Consider the following 21,308-nt stretch of genomic DNA (forward strand, 5'->3'; position numbering starts at 1 on the left):
AAAGATGGCAACGATTCCATAAGCAGTATATGTGATCTAACAACATTAAAGGACTCATTCAGTCCTTCGAGAAATTTTATGATTATGTCTTCTAGTACTTTTTACTTACACATTGCAACATTCACAAGCCGACAGCATGTTATACAATTTGTCCCACAAAATTTTTAACTGAGTGAAGTACTCAGTGACTAAATTGTTTCATTATTTTAGAGAATTAATTTTATCAGATAAATTTAAAATTCTAATCAAATTACTTTGTGCATACCGATCAAATAAATCATTCCAAAGATCCTTAACAGAATCAATCTACATAATATTTTGAGCTATTGGGGGAGATACAAACTTAATGATCCATGACAGAACAAGAGTATTACATCTCTTCCATACTCTGCACAGAGGATCATCCTTGTTTGGAACATGAATTGATTCATCTATGAAGCCCTCCATATTCTTATAAATCAATGCTAGTTTTACTAAACGAGACCATGAGTGATAATTCTTACCTATAAGGACATTAGTGGTGAGTTGACTTGCTGGATTCTCATTCGGATGAAGATAATATGGACTCGACATAGATTCTTTGTGCTTTGACAACTCAGAAGTCGGAATTGCGCCCATAATAATTGGTGATTGATGAACAGATGCTAGGGCTTTAAAATCAATTTTACAATAAGTAATTTTGAAGAAAAACTTTGCATGCTCTGATACTATGTTGATTTTATGAATAATCACAATTTAAATATCAGTTTGAACTGAAAAATTAATGGATTTGAAGAGAAAAAAAGAAAATGTAGAATTGAGAGAAGAGGAGAGCTCGACACTGTGTTTGGACAATGAGAAGATGATCTTTATTGTTAAACAACAAATGTGTATTTATATAAAAAAAGGATGAATGACAAATTTAACTCTAACTTTGTAGATAATTACAATTATATCTCTGACTATATATTCTAATATGTGATGTGATGTTTTAATCTAAAATTGACTGATTATATAATTTATAAAGCCAATGAAATATGATAAAGTTTGACAAGACTTGGTAATGAAAATTACCCTATTTAATCTAGAACAAATCCAAATAATATAAGCAAAAAAAAAAAAAAAAAAAGATGTGCAAATCCAAACATCTCCCATTCCACCTTCCCTTGTTTTTCTTGAGCTTAATCTTTGGATAAGTCCTCCTCTAGGCCTAAAAAGAAAAGAATAAATGGAATGGGAAGGCCTGGACTTGGTCCATGCCCAAAGTGGCTTTCTGCACTGAGTCTTCCAATGGATTTTTGTACTTTTAAATTTGAAACTTTAAACAAAATTCAAGTATAGCCCTTTCTTCTTTTTCTCTTTTCTTGGCTTCTTTTGTTTTGGACCTTGACCTACTCGTGATTGCTACATATATGGCCTTAGGCCATTTGTGAGAGAGAGAGAAATTGGGGGTAAGGTGGGTAAAAAAATTAAGAGATATGTTTGTAAAGGGGGAAACAAAAACAGAGAGAAAATGTGAAAGGAAGAAAAAAGGAATTATTGAGAGTGAAATTTATTTGTTAGTTTCTTCAACACATAACCAATTTGAGATTTGAAATTTTATTTTGTAAGTTTTATAAAATTTTGAATACTTACTTGATTATTAAATTCAATTAGAACAAATTTAAATTGTCAAACCAGCTTTTGCTATTACATAAAGACTAAAAATCCTTTACCTTGAGAGGTGTCTTTCAAGAAGTAACAACACTTTGATGTTTAAATTACTATAAAAAGTGAAGATTAAAATAGTTTTTAACGGGAGGCCCACATAATACACTATTCACGTGCACTACTCCCTTGCTATAAGTCCCCTAATTTTATCCCATTCGGTCAATTATTTCCCGCCTCTGCTCCGTATCCTTTCCCGCTTCCCCAAACCCTAACCAATCACCCTACATGGTCCAGAAGAACCGATCTAATGGCGATCCGCCCACTGGCCCCAAGAAGCGTAGGCGAGTCGGATTCTCCGCAATTGGTATGGCATACTCTCTTTCCTTTTCGCTATCTACCTTCGTGAATTTGACATCACTTTTTTTTTTTTTTTTTTTTGTGTTTTCTTGGAAATTTGGTTTTCTGTTTTTTCTTACGCTTTTCCATTTTTCTTTTGGGCAGATGCTGGAGTGGACGCCAGCGAGTGCATTAAGATTTACTTGGGTATAATTTAACTAATGTTAATATATTATTCATCAGTTTTTTTTTTTTTCGTGGTGGTTTTGTTAATGTGCTACTCGTGATTACCGTAATTTGTATATATTAGGAGCCTACTGTCAGTATTTCTCACTGACGAGCAATAAGACACTGTTAGGTTGCTGAGAAATGCGAACGATTCGCGTTCTGTAGTATCGGTATTCTCCTAAATTCTAACTTAAGAAGCTTGAATATCCGGGTTGGTCGGTTATGAATAACTTTTTTCCTTGTCAATTTTGCATATTTTCCTGTGTAAAAAGAGTACCTCTCACGGTCTAAATTATCTAGTAGGAGCTTTTAAAATTAAGGAGAGATAGTGGATGAGCTGAGTTATTTTTATTAGTTTCTTTATTCAAACTTGTGTTTTGGAGTACTCTTCTTTGGTTGAATTCCTTTCCGGCATACCTGACCCAGCAGCTACACTCCAGTTGATTCAATAGAAAGATAATTAAATCTACACCCTTTTGGTATTTGCTTTATGGTGTATGCAATATTCTTCAGCAACTGCCATGTGATGGTTCAATTCTCTGGTTTAAGCGCACCTGTATTTTAACTCGTGACGTGCTAAAAATTGTTGTTACTTGTTTGGTAAAATGTTTGTGAGTATGCATTTATATTTGTTTCTACTAATTGAAAGAATGTGAACTAGCCGGGTTGCTATGAATAAGTGACATGGTGTAAGAGCTGTTTTAGTTTTGAATTCAATCAATCAGTCCTCTTGTTTAGATGATTGTCATTCCTGTTTACTGTTTGATTGCCATCTTTAGAATCTCGGACTCATTTTACTCTCTTGTTTACTTAAATGGTGATCTCATAGTTTCTAGCAAAGAGGAGTTGGGGGCCTTAGATGGTTGCTGCATCAATCCAGTGGACTTGAATAGCTTTTTTGATAAAGATGGGAAGATATATGGTTACAAAGGGTTAAAGGTAATATACATTCTTTCAGACTGTAACTTCCCTGCTATAATGCATGTGACATGGTGAATGCAGAGTTCAGTTGGCTATCCATAATGCTCCCACTTATGTGGTCAATTCTCTAGAGTAATTTTTTTTCTTTCTTATCTAATGCTTAATCCCTTACCTGCAGATAAATGTCTGGGTTAGTTGCATCTCATTTCATGCATATGCTGACATCATTTATGAAAGTTCATCAGATGTAAGTATTGGTTTTGAGTGACAAGTTTTTTCCTTTTTTGATAAGTTTCTTGTTTTCTGATGGCATTATTTGATTGCTTCTATTTTTCTTTTTTTTTTAAGGGGGGCAAAGGTATTACAGACTTGAAATCTGCTCTGCAGGTATGCATGGACTAAGACTATCATTTGAACATTTCTTATGATTCTTGATGCCTCTTCTGACTATTTACTTATTTTCCACAGAGAATTTTTGCTGAGACTCTTGTTGAGAATAAAGATGATTTTCTTCAAACTTTTTCAACACAAAGTGATTTTGTTAGGTATCATGCTAATTATGTTTCATTTAATTTCCTATTAACATATGGTTTTGGCTTTCTGCTTATAAATATTTCAATTCCTGAGTTTTACTGTTTCAGAAATATTGTCTCAAATGGGGAAGTACTTCAACCGAAAGCTCCAAATAGACTAATTACTAAATCAAATAGTGATTCTGAAGCATCTACAGCAGATGTCGAGGTAAATGTTGATAATCTTTATTCATCTGCATGCTGCAAAAGTTGTGCTTTTTCCGGGGAATATTGACTTGGGGCTTTGTGGTAGACTTGCCATTTTAATGGTCTCCATTCTGTGGTGATAGTGGAACACATTTTAGATTAGGCCAATGAAGGTGATCCCACCCAAGTCCGACAATGATGGTCACAATACATGATTTTAACTGGTTGTAGCCTGGATTTTTGTTAGGAGAGAAAATTGACCAGGCCTCAAAATGGTGCCACCCAAATAGATACTAAATCTATGAGGTCCACAAGCTCTCCATGAACGTTTTACAGATCCTAAAATCTCTAGCCCTTTGAACTCCAAGATTCTGCCTTTTTTTCTTAAACTGAACCCTTTTCGGTGATAGATATACTTGTATCAAGAATCATTATGAAATTAACAAGTTTCTATTTTCTTTTTCTTCACTTAATCTTTTTTTTAAAATAATTTTTCTTCACTTAATCTACTACTATGCATGTAATTTTTCTAAAATGAGTTTATGTTTGTTTTTTCTGTCTTCTGCAAAGGTTGTGCGCTTGGGGATCGGCAATTCTATTGCCGGCCACCTATACAGTCGTTTGGTACCCCTTGTTCTTCTTCTTATTGATGGTAATTTTTTCATCTCACAAGTTACAAGCCAATTCCTGCAGTTTTTTGTTCTACTTAAAGTACAAGGTTTTTCTTCAAAAGAAAAAGGAGGAAAGAAGTCCAACTTTAAAGTAATGATGCATTCTGCTTCTCTTCGATCAGGTAGCAATCCGATTGATGTCACTGATCCAGGATGGGAGTTGTATCTCTTGATTCAGCAGGGGCCTCCTTGTAGACTTCTTGGTTTTTCAGCAGTCTATCGGTTTTACCGCTATCCTGACAGCTCACGGTTGCGACTCAGCCAGGTTTAAGTTTTGAAGTTCTTTCTGCCAATAAATGTTGACAACCTGGTGTTGTTCTTATGATGTTTGTTTTAACCACTAAATGTCCCTTCATGGCAGATTTTGGTACTCCCGCCCTATCAGCACATGGGTTATGGCAGTTACCTCGTAGAGGTGCTCAACAATGTTGCAATATCTGAAAATGTTTATGATTTGACAGTTGAAGAGCCACTGGAGTACTTCCAACATATCCGAACTTGTGTTGACATACACCGCCTGCTTACTTTTGAACCAATCCAGCAAGCAATTATTTCAGCTGTTCTAAGTCTGAAGCATGGGAAATTATCGAAGAAAAGTAATACACCTCGATTCATGCCACCATCAAATGCAGTGGAGGACGTAAGGAAGATTTTGAAAATCAACAAGAAACAATTTCTCAAGTGTTGGGAGGTTTTGATTTATCTTGGCCTTGATCCGGTCGACAAGTATTTGGAGGATTATATCATTATTATTTCAAATCATGTTAAGGCAGATATATTAGGGAAAGATTCTGTGGCTGCTGGGAAGCGATTGGTTGACATCCCAAGTGATCATGACCCGGAAATGTCATTTGTCATGTTTAACTCGCATGATGGTGAAGCTAGTAGCATTCAGATGGATGAGAATCAGGCAAATCAGAGAGAGCAGTTGCAGCAGTTGGTGGACGAAAGGGTGCGTGAGATCAAATCAGTTGCACAAAAGGTATCCCTTCAATGTCATTGAATTACCGGAAAATTGGAACCATGAAAGGCAAAGTGTTGTCTGTAAGTGATTGAGCTGTATTTGCATTTGCAGGCTGACAGCAATCCCAAGTGATCGTGACCCGGAAAAGTTCCTGTTCATTTTGTTTTTTTTTTGTTTGGTCCTAGCCAAACGCAATTGTTACTTTGGTATGTTTACATGCTGATAATACTTGGTGTTCTCAACTTTTAACTCTTGTCCATTTGGTAAGGCCGTAAATCTGAGGGTATGCGGAACTTTTTGTTGTTTGGAGAATCAATCAGCAACAGTAAAGACAGTTGGTATTCTATAAAAATAATGGTTAGTTCGTGAGTGGGGTATGCTGCAACCTACATTCGCCAATGTCATGTCCTCATGAATGGACCCGCACAAAATTGATTACTGTTAAATGAGTAAGATCCAGCAAGAATCATGACAATTGAAACAAGGGATTGTAAGAATTTGAAAGACAACCATTTTCCCCCATCTCAATCTCTGTTGAAGTGTTTGGCCAGTTGGATGCAAAGCTTAGAGGAAGAGAAAGAGACATGATTTAAAGTAGTTTGTTGTGTTAAATGATGCATGAGAAAACAGATTGAATTTTACAAAATATTTTAATTATCAAAAGAATGTTTTATTTGCATAACGCATGTTAGTTTCATTCATATATATATATATATATAAATTAAAAAAATTCATTTGAGCAGTCTGGAGCAGGAGTTGGATGGAATGGACCATGTCTTTGATTTGTAATCTTATGGACTGAGGGCCCTGGACCATACATGAAGTAGCTGGTTAAAGAGGATGGGGGCTAGACAAAAAGTAGGAGGGCGAGGGAAGAGAAGATGGTAGTAGTGAGGGGTTTGAAGGAAATCACAGAGAAATAACTTCATCAAATTACATATAAATTTAAGAAATGAAAATTGGTATTTGACAAGTTGTTAAATTTCTTATTTGACATTTGCAGCCTAAAATTTCTTTATATCCAAAATGGTAATAAATTTTAATTTACTGCGCCCATGATTGATTTCATTATTATAAAGAAAATTCCCTTCAATTTACTGACACCACCTGTTCCCTTTTCACCAAAATCCCCCATCATCACTTTCCCTATAAAACAAAGAACCAACCTTCGTTTTTATTAACTGATTAATTAAATTAATTAATCATATCTTCTCCAGCTTCTCTGCGTTCACAATTGGGTTGGCTACGGCGATCTGCTGCTTCCCCATCCCCTTGAAATCGAAGCTACATCCATGCTGTTCGGGGTGCCGATGCGTCCCGCATAACACCAACCCACACCTGCATTTGAACCCCGTCAACCCCACGCGCTTCCCGCACGCCGTGCACCTGCCCGGCCTCTGCCGTTGCTCTTGCTCCTCCACACGCGCCGCCGCCTCCGACCTCTCCTCCCGTTCCCCAACCGCCGCGTGCTTCTTCGCCGTTTCTAATACCTGAATGGACGGCGATGAGACGTCGATTGGCGATGGTGGGGAGAAGGTGGAGGAGGAGGAGGAGGAGGAAGATGGGGCAGAAATTAGGGCTTTGCTGAGCGATTGTTTGGCTGATGACGATTGTTGTTCCTTGAGCTGTAGATCACCGAAGCATTTTGAGCAGAGGTTCTGGGTGGCTGGACTGCCAAAGAAACCACAGTTGTTCGCGCACAATTTTGGTGCCTGAAATCTGTGCTCTTCCGCCATGAATGTCTTTCTAAAAACTCGATTAAAACTTGAAATTTTCACATACACAAGTTAAGCACAACAAAAACTCACAAAACCTTAACGAAATTCCTGCACTATTTGATTACGATAAAAACCACCTAGACGGTAGAGGTGATTTTCAACAAAGCCTAGAAACCAGAAATCTTATTCTTATTATTTGTGAATAAACTAAACAAAATAAGTCAGAGATTTATAGACCTTCCAATAATCAGAAAAAAGGAAATTATTCTTGACGCCATTTCGATCAAACTTTACACGCAGCAGAAAGGGAAATTATAATAATTGTCTGTTTGGTTATCGGGATTTTCATCCCTTTGAAAGAGAGGGAGATTAAGTTTCAGTTCGCTAAATATAAAATTAATGAATAGAAGATAAAGAGAGCTTTATATTCCCTGGGGAAAAATCTTTATACCATGGAAAAAAAAAAAAAGACAAAACTTTATTCATCGGCAATTCAAAAGTATTCTCCATTAGATCTAGGAATTAAGTGTTCATATCTTTTTCACCAAAAAAAAGAAAAAGAAGCAGCACGAATCAACGATAAACAAAGGAGAATAATATAATAAAAAATTACGTCTAAGAAAAATAAGAAGAATACAAGCACAAAAAGCTAACAATCAATTGCAAAGATCAACATGTACCTGAACGGAGGATGTAGAATTGAAGACTGTTTGGAGTCAGAGGAAGTTTTGAACGGGGATCGTCGGATTTAAATCCCTTTTTTGGCCAGAAGGTTGTGTTGGGGCTTTAAATTGGGTTACAAGGAAAATCAGGAAACAGAATCTTAGCTTTCTTGGTAATATAAAGGAAAGCAAAATAGTTGCTTAGGATTCCTGGTCCTCGGGTGAAGATTCCTATACATTCATTCCTTTTTCTCTCTGTTTCTCGGTAATTTTCTTTTGTCGCCAAACATGGAGTACTCTCTCTCTCTCTCTCTCTCTCTCTCTCTCTCTGTTTGTTTTGGCATGTTCTCCAAACTTGTAATTTTCTTTTTATTATTATTTCTTTCAGGAGTGTTTCAGAAGTTATTTATTTATTTTCTTTTCTCAAAAAATAAAAATTTTAATAATAAAAAAAAGTACCATTCTATGTGCATACTTTTTATGTTTTTTTCACCCTCAAATATTTTTTATACATTTTCCAATTCAAATAGTTTCTTTTTTTTTTCATTTATTTTGGACGAAAGTAATTTTTCTGAATTTCTCACTAAACTTGTGTTATTTAAGTTATGTGCTTTTTATTGTATTATAAAACATAAATTAATATTATAATTCTAATTATTTAATTTGTAAAAATTTTATTTATATTTTAAATATTGAATGTTTCATCAAAAATAAATTTTCTGACTGTAATTTGAACTTTTTAAATAAAAACAAATGATTTTTTTTTTAATGGTATAATAAGAAATGCCATTATTCTAATAGCATTAAAGCTCATTCTTATGACTCCTTAATTTCATGATATCTACCTTCATCTTGACATTTCCCTCCATCCCATCCTAGGAACCCAAAAGCTATACTTGGGTGGCTTAGAGAGATAAAATATTAGATAACTCTTCATTTTATTTTGTTGAGAAAAAATAACTTTTATTTATAGAGATATAAAGACATGTTACGATAGAGAAAATAAATGATGATAAAGTTTATTATAACAAATTTGTAAAATGACAATAATGACTCGTGAGTAAGGAATGATGAGTTGTTGTTGTCAGATTCTCTGCAGCAGCTGGTGTATAAGTATCTACTGCTGTATGCATCCTAACATAGAGAGTATCTATGATAAATTATACAAGCTAAATATAGATAGTTTTGGAACTGACCAACTAATCAAAGTAAGTGCATGTGGTTTAATCCACAACCATCAAGATGAGTAGATTAAAGTTTGATGAGGATGTCAACAAGTTGATTATTAAGTTTGATTCCTTTTTTGCAAAGAATCTCTTATCTAGCTTGGCTAATAGAATTTATCCATGCAACTCAATTGAAAGACCGATTAAGTGTCTTCATTACATGAATAGGCAGATTCATATTTTACCTTATTTTTTTTGTAAATAAAATAAAAATATTATTATGCACAAGGTACCAAAAGGGTACTACCCAAATACAAAGTAGTTACATGTCAATCAAGTGGCTTATGATAATATTAAAATCCCACATATCTTTGATGTCATGACCCAACAAAATAAAATCAAAAGTATGAATTCATCTATCTCTCATCTTTGTAAAGTTAATCTTTATACCCTCAAAACCACTACAATTCCTTTCCTTCCACACTACCTAAAATATTGTAAGTGGAATAAGGAACAAATGATATTTTTTTTTACAAATATTCACCCACGCCCACAACTCATTGCTCACACTCCCAGCCATAACCCAATTTAACGATAACAATTCAAAAAATAGAGGTCCATAAGTTGTATGTCAATGGGCAAACTAATAATAAGTTGTTGCATGATTCCTCAACAGCATGACATAACAAACACATTCCCCTTCCTTTTTGGCATATCCAAGGTCAAAATACATTTATTGGCCGCCTCCCACGCAAAAAAAGAAAAAAAAAACATTTTAGGAGGGACTTTAGATTTTCAAATTTGTTTATAAGAAGCGAACGTGCTGCAGCTGTTATCTTTCTTAGTTAGACAGCTGTATAAAAATTTCACCGAGAAACCTTTCTTCTCATTAAGCTCCCAAATTTTTTTTTATCATTTTTTGTATTCAATTTTGTTTTTGTCAAGGACAAAAGCAGGCTGCTGTACTCATCAATTTTTCAGTCTTTCAGTTTTCTCTTCACCTTCACATCCCATACCCTATCTGCCCCCACAAACTCACACATCTACTCCATTTTAGCATCTTTATTATAAGTGTCAAAAATTCTTTTGAATTTGTTTTTTAAACTGAAATTCCCCATCCATTCATCATGCCAAAACCTAGCCCCATCACCTCTACCAACCTTTCATCCCACATAACCCTTGATGCGCTGGCTGTCATCCCGAATCTTCTTCTATAAGCTCAGACCATGATGCTTAAATTTACCCATTCTCCCATTCTCCCTCTCCCAATCTAGCATGTACCACCTTCCACCACATTTCCCTCTTCTTCCCAAGAGATCTCCATAGCCATTTCCCATAGAAAAGCTGATTTAACTCCACAATAAACTTCAAGTCTAGACCTCCCTCCCAAACCGATTTTTTAACCTCCTCTCACCTAATCAAATGATACTTTATGTTACCATCCTCATCACCCCAAAAAAATCTACATTGAATATTTTCAAGTCTTTTTGCAATGCTGACCGGAATTGTTAAGATAGAGAGATAGTAAATTGGTAAGTTAACAAGTGTACTCTTAATCAAAGTGACTCTCCTCACTTTAGAAAGGAAATTCCTCTTTCAACCCACCAACCTCCTACCAAACATGTCAATAATGGAGTCTCACGTACTGACATCTTTATATTTCGTCCCAAGTGGAAGATCAAGATACTTAATAGGCAAATTCGCGACTTTGCCGTCCAAAACCATAGCGAAACTAGCTTCATCACTTACATCACCAATCCGAACTATTTTCGTCTTATTTAAGTTGATTTTTAAGCTGGATACCATTTAGAAACAAAGTAATAAGCACCTCAAGTGAAGAATGGTATTAACATTAGGTTCACAAAAAATTAAAGCATTATCCACAAAAAATAGGTGAAAAACACTCATTTTTTCCCTTCCCCTCCCAATCTCCACGCCCTTCAATAAATTTAACTCATCAGCTCTCTCCATCAATCTACTAAACACCTCCATCACAGTAAGGAAGATAAGAGGAGACAAAAGATCCCCTTGGTGAAGGCCTCTAGAAGCCTTGAAAAAAGTTGATGGTCCCTCATTTATAATGACCGCAAAGGATGTAGATGAGATGCATTTTTTAATCCACTTTCTCCATTTACTTCCAAAGCCCATCCTACCAAGCATACAGTCCACAAAGTTCCAACCCACATGATCATAGGCCTTCTCCATATCAATTTTACAAATAAGCCCTCATTTTTTCTACCCTACTAACTCATCAACCACTTCATTTGCAATCATCACCGCAATGAGGATTTGTCTCCCTTTAACAAAAGCATTTTGATTTTCACCAATCACTTTCCTAAGAACTCTAGATAATCTTTTTGCAAGCACCTTCAAAATTAATTTATAGATACTTCCCACTAAACTAATAGGTTTAAAGTCTTTTAACTCCTTAGCACCCGCTAGTTTAGGAATAAGCACTAAGAAAGTTGAGTTGATGGAGTTCACAAAAGTTTTCGTCCTATGAAAATCGTGAAAAATAGCCAGCACATGTAACACCCAAAATTTTTCATTTATTTTATTTTTATTTTTTTTTATTTTAATTTTTATTAGAATTTTGTTTAATTTTATTCTATTTTAATAATTAATTTATAAGGTTTTAATTTAATTTAATAGAAATAAAAAAAATAATAATATAGAGTAAAATTATTTTTGGGATTTAATTGAAATTGGTTTTGAGAAAAAGGGGTGAAAATTTGGATTGTAGGGGTGTTTTTGAAAAGAAAATCGAAAATCAGAGGTCAAAACACAATTTAAAAAAATAGTGCCACGTCAACAGCCCCAGCCAACCAGGACACGCCGCATGGCAGGGACGCTGACGCTGGAAGCCACGCGGGACGAAGACACATGGACGATCCGTGTGCGCGCGATCGGACGACCCAAATCCGTTTCCGCAGGCACGGACGGCCTAGATCAAAAGCACGCATGGACGACCCAGATCTCACGCTTGCGGACGACCCAGATTTGATCACGCACGAACGGCCCAGATCGCATCGCGATGGACGGCCCAAATTTATTTCCAATTTAATCGCGATTGGACGACCCAGATTAAATCATGATGGACGGCTCAGATTAAAAGGGGAAGGTTATAAATAATCACATCCACACCCAACCCCAAACCCTAACCGCCAGAACCCTCGCCGGAGAAAACGACCCAGCCACTGGAGGAACCGGCCACTGCCACCCGCTGCCGCATCGGAGGATTTTTCGGTCTCCAAACGAGGTAAAATTTCTCCCCTTGACTCATTTTTCGATGCTGAACCTCCCTGTGGCCAAATCGGAGCCAAACCACAGGCCAATTGGCCGAAAAATACTGCCGAAGTCCGCCAGCACCGTCGCGGGTTCCACGGTTTTTGCCTCTGATGAGGCCCTTCCCGGTTCCCGCTCGATGTTATTTTTATACCAATGTGACCATCGTCCCTTTCTCTATAGGTTGACTCGAGCAAAACACCAAATCGCAACTCGTGCCGGAGGAGCCGCCGTACCGGAGAGCTTCGCCGCCGGTAAGTCTCGATTTTTTGGCCCATCGAGGGCCATAGGGGTGTTTTATCACAGGAACAAATGCAAGTTTGGCCGAATACGGCTGAAAACGGTTGGAAACGACCAACCCGAGGTGGATCGCCGCCGTGGGCGGCGGCGCCGTGGGCGGCGGCGCCGTCGCCGGAATTCCAAAATTGGCCGAAAAGACCCTGGGTCTGATTTGGGATTTTTTTGGGGACATGTGCAGGTGCCAAAAGTGTGTTTCAGTTTCCAGAGAAAAATTCAGGAAATCTAGAGACTGCCCGTAGGCGCAGTGAGAACCCGATTTCAGACTCCGAAATAAGTAAAGATCCCTCACCCTATTTTCTATCACGGCATTAAAGCTTAATAAATGATAATACGGTAATTTATGAATTAATAGATATGTATAATTAATTAAGACTGCTAATGGAGCCCGAATCTGATGTATTTTTCGGTCAGGTGTTGTTTGATTTATTTTACAGTTTTGAATGCAGTATGGTGCCTGATGTGTTTATTCTATGATTTCGTATGCATCAATCGCGGTTTCATTTATTATGATTTGAACTCGATGTTGTGTTACCTTGTTTGGTGTCCATTATTGGTTTACGTATTTATGTTTGATTGGATTATTGAGATTAAGAAAAAAATAAAAAAAGGTATGTGAATTGATAAATGGATAATGTCGATAGCCTGACTAGATATCCTGGGAGATGATGGACGGACCGGGTCTATAGGGAACCCTACCGGGAATGTGGTCTCTCATATCGGACGGGGTATGAAGACTTTATGTATTTTTGCGCCCATACCGGACGAGGTATTTAGGTTTATGGTTTTGGCGCCCATACTGGACGGGGTATGAGGACGGCCCTAGAATTAAGTTATTAATGTGAATGGTTCACATGTAGCGGGGACCCCCTATGGATCCCCATGGATACTAATAGGCTGATAAAAGAGGAAATTTGTTGCCTGATAATTGAAATACAAAAGTATGATATGTGTTATATTACAGAGTGTGCATGATCTTATGATGTTTATGATGTTATGGTTTCTCATAAGTTGTTTTCATGAATCTCACCGAGGTAAGTGAACAGTAAAGGTTTTTATTATTGATAAATGAGTTTGTTATAAATTATGCTCCATTGGTCGTTTTTGTTTTCTACCAACCTTTACTTCTGTGACAGTGAGATAGTGTGATGTCTTTATTAGGCTAGTGTAGCTCATTCCTTACTTAACCATTTCAGATCAGGAGGATTTGGTTCCCGAGCCCGTTTTACAAGAAGACGGCGAGTAGAGGCCTAAGAATTTATTAGTTTTTCTTATAGTATTCATTCATAGTATTTTCCTTACTTAGTTTATTTTTTCATGCGTTTAATTCGTTTTGGTTATTGTGTAAGGGATGTTAATCATAATCTATTTTATTTGGCTTCTGCACTTAGAATAAATTTATACATTTCCTTTTAATTTCCGGGGCTGTTACAGTTGGCATCACAGCCAGGTTTCTCGGACCCGTCCCTTACACAATAATACTTAGAGGAATACTAAAGTGAGAATTATTACTCAACCCTTCCTTGTGAAGTGCAGGTGCAGAGAGATGAGGAGAGGGAGACCCCCACTAAACCGAGCAGCCCGGGATGATTCACTTCGAGAAGATGTTGACAGAATATTTGAGATACTCGAAAGTATCATTGCTGCTTAGCAAGGTCGAGAGGAGAGAAGGGAATTACCTGACCCTCCCCCACTACCACAGTTTGAGCCACCGCTGCAGCGAGCAGATCCCGAGCCACCCCGGCAAGAGCCTGCTCCTTTACAGTACCACCCGGTACCATCGTCGCAGTATAATCTGGTGCCTTAGCCACAGTATTGCCCGGCACCGCCACAGTATGATCTGGTGCCCCCACTATATCAGCAGGTGCCACCACAGGGCCCCCCAGTCTATCCTCAGCCCGGCCCAGTCCCTTTTCCACGGGACCCAACTCCTTCCCTAATTGACCCGGGCTACGTAGAGAGGTACAAGAGACTAAACCCTTCCACTTTTGTAGGAGAGTCCTCTTTCGAAGATGCCCAGTACTGGTTGGTAGAGACAGAGAAGGCTTTTAAGACCTTAGGAGTGATTCCTGAGCAGAGAGTTACTCTTGCTTCCTACATGCTGGTGGGGGAAGCAGATCATTGGTGGGAGCTCAAGCAGACCACCCTGCCTACGCCAGTCACTTGGGAGCAGTTCTTAACAGCCTTTCATACGGAGTACCTCCTCGAGCACATCCGACATTTAAAGGAGATGAAGTTTGTTCAGCTGGTCCAGGGAAACATGATGGTGTCGGAATATGCTCGTAAGTTCCTAGAGCTGGGCCGATACTCCCTTGAGACATTGATGGATGATGGCAGAAAGGCCAGGAGGTTCCAATGGGGCCTCCACCCAGAGATCAAACGGCACTTATTGGTGCTAGAGCTCAAGACATATTCAGCCGTTCTGGCAAAGGCGCAGATCGTGGAGAAGAGTTTCAACACCCTTTCTCAGTTAGCAGGGAGTCACACACCCTGTCCTGGTCATGCTATTTGGGCTAACCAATGTCCTGGCCATCTTTATGGATATGATGAACAGGGTCCTCAGAGAATTCTTGGATCAATTTGTTATTGTATTCATCGATGACATCTTAGTATACTCAAAAAGCAGAGAAGAGCATGCTCACCATCTAGTCCAAGTTTTGCAGATCTTCAGAAAGAAGAAGCTATATGCAAAGTTGAGTAAGTGTAGATTCTAACTTGAGCAGACCGCCTTCCTAGAACACATCATATCGAAGGAAGGAGTATCAGTGAATCTTGAAAAGGCTGAAGCGGTACTTGGCTGGAAAAAGTTGACATCAATTAAGGAGATTCGTAGCTTCCTGGGAATGACAGGTTATTATCGCAGGTTCGTCGAATGATTCTCTAGTCTAGCGGCTCCCCTAACCCAGCTCACAAAGAAGAATGCTAAGTTTGAGTGGAATGAGGACTGTGAGAGAAATTTTTCAGAATTAAAGGAGCGGCTGACTACTGCACCCGTACTGGCTTTACCGAGTGGATCGGGGGGATATACAGTTTATAGTGATACCTCATATCTAGGCCTGAGTTGTGTTCTGATGCAGCATGAGAAAGTCATAGTGTATGGGTCCAGAAAATTAAAGAATCATGAGAAGAATTACCCCACCCATGACTTGGAACTTGCTGCAATCATACACGCCTTGAAAACCTGGCACCATTATTTATACAGAGAGACCTTCCAGATCTATACCAATCATAAGAGTCTGAAGTACATATTCACCCAAAATAATCTCAACATGCGTCAGAGAAGGTGGATGGAACTCCTTAAAGACTATGATTATGATATCTTGTATCATCCGGGTAAGGGCAACGTGGTGGCAGATGCCCTCAGCAGGAAAAGTGCAGATATCTTAGCCCATTTAATAGTTTCAGAATGCAGGCAAATTGGGGCCACACAACAAGTTCGGCTTCAGGACCTGAAGAGAGTCGCATATTTGGGTCGTCTGACCATCTAGCCCGAGTTAATACAAAGAATAAGGGAAGCCCAGTCAGTTGACCCCGCCCTAGTAGCCCGTAAGAATGATACAGAACAGGGATCGAGCTCAAAATTCTGAGTCTCTACCGATGGGTTACTCCGGTTTTAGGACAGGGTATGTGTCCCAGACTACAGTGAGTTAAAGAGAGACATCGTGACAGAGTTCCATGGCTCCAAGTTTGCCATGCATTCCAGAAGTACCAAAATATACTAAAGCATGCGACCCCGGTTTTGGTAGAATGGGATGAAGAGGGACATAGTTGACTTTGTATCTAAATGCTTGGTATGTCAGCAGGTCAAGACAGAGCATCAACGCCCAGGCGGGTTACTTCAGCCTTTACCGATCCCAGAGTGGAAGTGGGAACATATCGCCATGGACTTCGTAACGGGATTACCCAAGACACGTTCAGGACATGACGCCATCTGAGTAATTGTTGACTGGCTTATCAAGTCTTTCCACTTCCTAGCCATTAGGATGATCGATCCCTTGGACAAGTTGGCAAGAATGTATATCCGGGAAATAGTCAGATTGCATGGAGTTCCAGTGACAGTTGTATCCGACAGGGACCCCAAGTTCACTTCTCAGTTTTGGAGTAGCTTTCAGCAGGCCATGGGAACAAAGCTGTCTCTCAGTACTGCTTTCCATCATCAGACTGATGGACAGTCAGAAAGGACAATCCGTACACTTGAGGATATGCTTCGAGCTTGTGTCTTTGACTCTAGGGGCCATTAGGACGACCATCTACCCCTGATAGAATTTGTCTATAACAACAGCTACCAAGTGAGCATTGACATGGCTCTGTATGAGGCGTTATATGGGCGCCTATGCAGATCATCGATTTGTTGGGAAGAAGTGGGCGATAGAAAATTGTTCGGCCCAGAGTTGGTAGAGGAGATCACGTCTAAAATAGTTAAAATCAGAAAGAACATTCAAACAGCTCAGAGTAGGCAGAAGAGTTATGCGGACATCTGGAGGAGAGATTTAGCGTTTGAACAAGGTGACCGGGTGTTCTTTAAGGTCACTCATTTCAAAGGAATTAGTAGGTTCGACAGGAGGAGAAAACTGAACCCCCGATTTATTGGACCATATAAAGTCTTAGACAGGATTGGTACTACCGCCTACAGACTAGCACTGCCTCCAGAGCTCTCCAAGGTCCACAATGTGTTCCATGTATCCATACTACGTAAGTACAACCCGGACCCCTCTCATGTCTTGGCTCATGAACCGCTTCCACTCCAAGAGGACTTATCTTATAAGGAAGTACCAGTCGGTATCACGGACTAAAAGAGCAGAATACTCCGCAACCGAAAAATATCATTTGTAAAGGTAGTGTGGCAGAACCACTCACCAAGGGAGGCTACCTGGGAGCTAGAATAAGACTTTAGAGCCCAGTATCTCCATTTGTTCGACCAAGAGTAAGAGGTAAATTTGGGGGACCAAATTTCTTTAAAGGGAGAGAGTTGTAATACCCAAAATTTTTCATTTATTTTATTGTGTTTTTATTTTTATTTTATTTTAATTTTTATTAGAATTTTGTTTAATTTTATTCTATTTTAATAATTAATTTATAAGGTTTTAATTTAATTTAATAAAAATAAAAAAAAAAATAATAATATAGGGTAAAATTATTTTTGAGATTTAATTGAAATTGATTTTGGAAAAAAAGGGTGAAAATTTGGATTCTGGGGGTATTTTTGAAAAGAAAATAAAAAACCAGGGGTCAAAACGTAATTTAGAAAAATAGTGCAACGTCAGCAGTCCTGGCCAACCAGGACACGCCGCGTGGCAGGGACGCTGACGCAGGAAGCCACGCAGGACGGAGACACGTGGGCGATCCGTGTGCGTGCGATCGGACGGCCCAGATCTGTTCCCGTGCGCACGGACGACCCAGATCAAAAGCGCGCATGGACAGCCCAGATCTCACCCGTGCAGACAGCCCAGATTTGATCACGCACAGACGGTCCAGATCGCATCGCGATGGACGGTCCAGATTTATTTCCAATTTAATCGCGATCGGACGACCCAGATTAAATCATGATGGACAGCTCATATTAAAAGGGGAAGGTTATAAATAATCGCATCCACACCCAACTCCAAACCCTAGCTGCTAGAACCCTCGCTGGAGAAGACGACCCAGCCACCGAAGGAACGGGCCGCCGCCACCTGCCGCCGCACCGGAGGATTTTTCAGCTGCCAAACGAGGTACAATTTCTTCTCTTGGCTCGTTTTTTGATGCTGAACCTCCCTGTGGTCAAATCGGAGCCAAACTACCGGCCGATTGACCGAAAAATACCTCCAAAATCCAGCAGCGTCGTCGCAAGTTTTCTCAATTTTTGTCTCCGATGAGTCCCTTCCCGGTTCCCATTCGATGTAATTTTTATACCACTGTGACCATCGTCCTTTTCTTTACAGGTAAACTGGAGCAAAACACCAAATCGCAACTCGCGCCGAAGGAGCCACCTTACCCGAGAGCTTCGTCGCCGGTAAGTCTCGATTTTCTGGAATTTTTTGGCTCACCGAAGGCCCTAGGGGTGTTTTATCACAAGAACAAATGCAAGTTTGGCCGAATACGGCCAGAAACGGCCAACCCAAGACGGATTGCCGCCGTGGACGGTGGCACCGTCGCCAGAGCACGACAGAGCCGCCGTGCTGGAATTCCAAAATTGGCCGAAAAGGCCCTGGGTCTAATTTGGGGTTTTTTTGGGGACATGTGCAGGTGTCGGAAGTGTATTTCAGTTTCTAGGAAAAAATTCAGGAAATCTAGGGACTGCCCTTAGGCGCAGTGAGAACCCGATTTCAGACTCCGAAATAAGTAAAGATCCCTCACCCTATTTTTTATCACAGCATTAAAGCTTAATAAATGATAAAACGGTAATTTATGAATTAATAGATATGTATAATTAATTAAGACTGCTAATGGAGCCCGAATATGATGTATTTTTCGGTCAGGTGTTGTTTGATTTATTTTACAGTTTTGAATGCAGTATGGTGCCTGATGTGTTTATTCTATGATTTTGTATGCATGAATCATGATTTCATTTATTATGGTTTGAATTATTATGAACCCGATGTTGTGTTACCTTGTTTGGTGTTCATTACTGGTTTACGTGTTTATGTTTGATTGGATAATTGAGATTAAGAAAAAAATAGATAAAGGTATGTGAATTGATAAATGGATAATGTCGACAGCCTGACTAGATATCCTGGGAGATGGTGGACGGACCAGGTCCATAGGGAACCCTACCGGGAACGTGGTCTCTCATATCGGACGGGGTATTGAGACTTTATGTGTTTTTGTGCCCATACCGGACGGGGTATTTAGGTTTATGATTTTGGCGCCCATACTGGACGGGGTATGGGGACGGCCCTAGAATTAAGTTATTAATGTGAATGGTTCACATGTAGCGGGGACCCCCTATGGATCCCCATAGATACTAGTAGGCTGATAAAAGAGGAAATTTGTTGCCTGATGATTGAAATACAAAAGTATGATATGTGTTATGTTACAGAGTGTGCATGATCTTATGATGTTTATGATGTTATGGTTTCTCATAAGTTGTTTTCATGAATCTCACCGAGATAAGTGGATAGTAAAAGTTTTTATTATTGATAAATGAGTTTGTTATAAATTATGCTCCATTGGTCGTTTTTGTTTTCTACCAACCTTTACTTCTGTGACAGCGAGATAGTGTGATGTCTTTACTGGGTTAGTGTAACTCATTCCTTACTTAACCATTTTAGATCAGGAGGACTTGGTTCCCGAGTCCGTTCTGCAGGAAGACGGCGAGTAGAAGCCTTAGAATTTATTAGTTTTTCTTATAGTATTCATTCATAGTATTTTTCTTAGTTAGTTTATTCTTTCATACGTTTAATTCGTTTTGGTTATTGTGTAAGGGATGTTAATCATAATCTATTTTATTTCGCTTTCGCACTTAGAATAAATTTATACATTTTCTTTTAATTTCCGGGGCCGTTGTAACACATCTCTCTTTATCACACCCCAAAACACCTGGTAGAACTTCATATTGAAACCATCTGGCCCTAGTGCCATATCCCCGTTACATTCATCCAAACAAGATTTAATCTCCTCTTTTATGAAAGACATCTCCAAACCATCCCTGCTGCCATCACATAACCTCTTGAAATTCAGATTATCAAGATTGGGCCTTTGAGTCATGTCTTCCGTGTACAACTTCTGAAAAAATAGCTTCACCTTCTGTCTCATCTCCTCATTACCACTAACAGTTTCCCCATTACAACATAGCATATCAATATAATTATTTTTCTTTCTAAAATTAGCTAAAAAATGAAAGTATTTAGCATTTTTATCCTCCTCTTATTTTCAAGAGATCGCCTCCAAGTTCATAATGGAGGCCACCTCATTTTTAATGACTTCCCTTCTGGCCTTACCTTGCTCAAATAACAACAACCCCCCTGCTCCTCCAATATTTTACGTATTCATATAAAATGATAAAGTTTGTGCTGACACCCTTATTTATAGGGCACATGGCCTAATTACGGAATTTATATCGTGGATATTCCTTTAATGATATGGAGTTTCATTCTCTAACTTAATACATGTACTAACCTCTTTTAAGCTAAAATTACTAACTTAATACTTAGTTTTTTGCTTTTCTTTGTATCCAAAAAGAAAAAAAGAAAGAAGTATGATTCATTTAGCCCTTGAATGAGAATATGATACAATCTAAAGAAGTATGATTTATTTAATTATACAAAATTTTCATTAAAAGTACTTTTATTATACACACACACACACACATATAAACAAATTTATTGTATGTGTACAAATATATGTTATATCTGCATTTTCCCAAGCATTGTTAAGTTTGGAGAGTGTTGACTTATTGGCTTAAATGTTAGGTAGTTTTATTTTCTTTCAACATAAATTGTATAGATAAGTTAATTATGAAAACAATCGTTTCTTCGAAGATAATTCTAAAGTATAAATAAAAGCAGTCATATTTTTGTATAATTTCAATACAAAATTATTACGTGTTTATAAAATAACATCAAACTTAAGTAATACTTTTGTAATTTTTCCTTTTAATTTTAATTTTTTTTTGAGTTTTTTTGTAGTGAAAATGATATTCTAAAATTTATTTTCTGTTAAATTTAGTGCTTTCACACTTATAATTCGTTGTTAATTAACGTTTTATACTATAACATAACTAAATAAATGACA

General features: G+C 38.3%; 3 protein-coding genes across 5 annotated transcripts; 1 reads left to right on the forward strand and 2 right to left on the reverse strand.

The window, feature by feature from the left end:
* Positions 1 to 1,832: 1,832 nt before the first annotated feature.
* HAG2 (histone acetyltransferase of the GNAT family 2) lies at positions 1,833 to 5,837 on the forward strand. Its single transcript, XM_022045771.2, has 11 exons — positions 1,833 to 1,993; positions 2,131 to 2,172; positions 3,023 to 3,132; positions 3,293 to 3,361; positions 3,463 to 3,501; positions 3,583 to 3,659; positions 3,756 to 3,855; positions 4,404 to 4,485; positions 4,627 to 4,769; positions 4,866 to 5,486; positions 5,580 to 5,837. Exons 1-11 carry the CDS (start codon positions 1,915 to 1,917, stop codon positions 5,598 to 5,600), a joined length of 1,383 nt encoding a protein of 460 aa, XP_021901463.1. The 5' UTR covers positions 1,833 to 1,914; the 3' UTR covers positions 5,601 to 5,837.
* A 547-nt stretch (positions 5,838 to 6,384) lies between these two features.
* Positions 6,385 to 8,242, reverse strand: LOC110817310 (A20/AN1-like zinc finger family protein). 3 transcript variants are annotated; one of them, XM_022045782.2, is made up of 2 exons: positions 7,867 to 8,205; positions 6,385 to 7,214 (listed from the first exon to the last, which is right to left on the reverse strand). In XM_022045782.2, exon 2 carries the CDS (start codon positions 7,202 to 7,204, stop codon positions 6,671 to 6,673), a length of 534 nt encoding a protein of 177 aa, XP_021901474.1. In that variant the 5' UTR covers positions 7,205 to 7,214; positions 7,867 to 8,205; the 3' UTR covers positions 6,385 to 6,670. The 3 variants fall into 3 exon arrangements, 2 of the variants coding, with proteins under 2 accessions (XP_021901474.1, XP_021901475.1); XM_022045783.2 differs by having other exon boundaries at positions 6,385 to 7,232; XR_002540176.2 differs by having other exon boundaries at positions 7,047 to 7,187; positions 7,867 to 8,242.
* A 2,410-nt stretch (positions 8,243 to 10,652) lies between these two features.
* LOC148268829 (uncharacterized) lies at positions 10,653 to 20,372 on the reverse strand. The gene is made up of 4 exons (XM_088212193.1): positions 20,115 to 20,372; positions 11,263 to 11,381; positions 10,969 to 11,163; positions 10,653 to 10,809 (listed from the first exon to the last, which is right to left on the reverse strand). The coding sequence occupies exons 1-4, from the start codon at positions 20,370 to 20,372 to the stop codon at positions 10,653 to 10,655; spliced, it is 729 nt and encodes a 242-aa protein (XP_088068319.1).
* Between the last annotated feature and the right edge of the window lie 936 nt (positions 20,373 to 21,308).

Source organism: Carica papaya, chromosome 2 (assembly GCF_054855325.1).
Source record: "Carica papaya isolate Zhongbai chromosome 2, ASM5485532v1, whole genome shotgun sequence".
In the NCBI taxonomy this organism is placed as follows: domain Eukaryota; kingdom Viridiplantae; phylum Streptophyta; class Magnoliopsida; order Brassicales; family Caricaceae; genus Carica; species Carica papaya.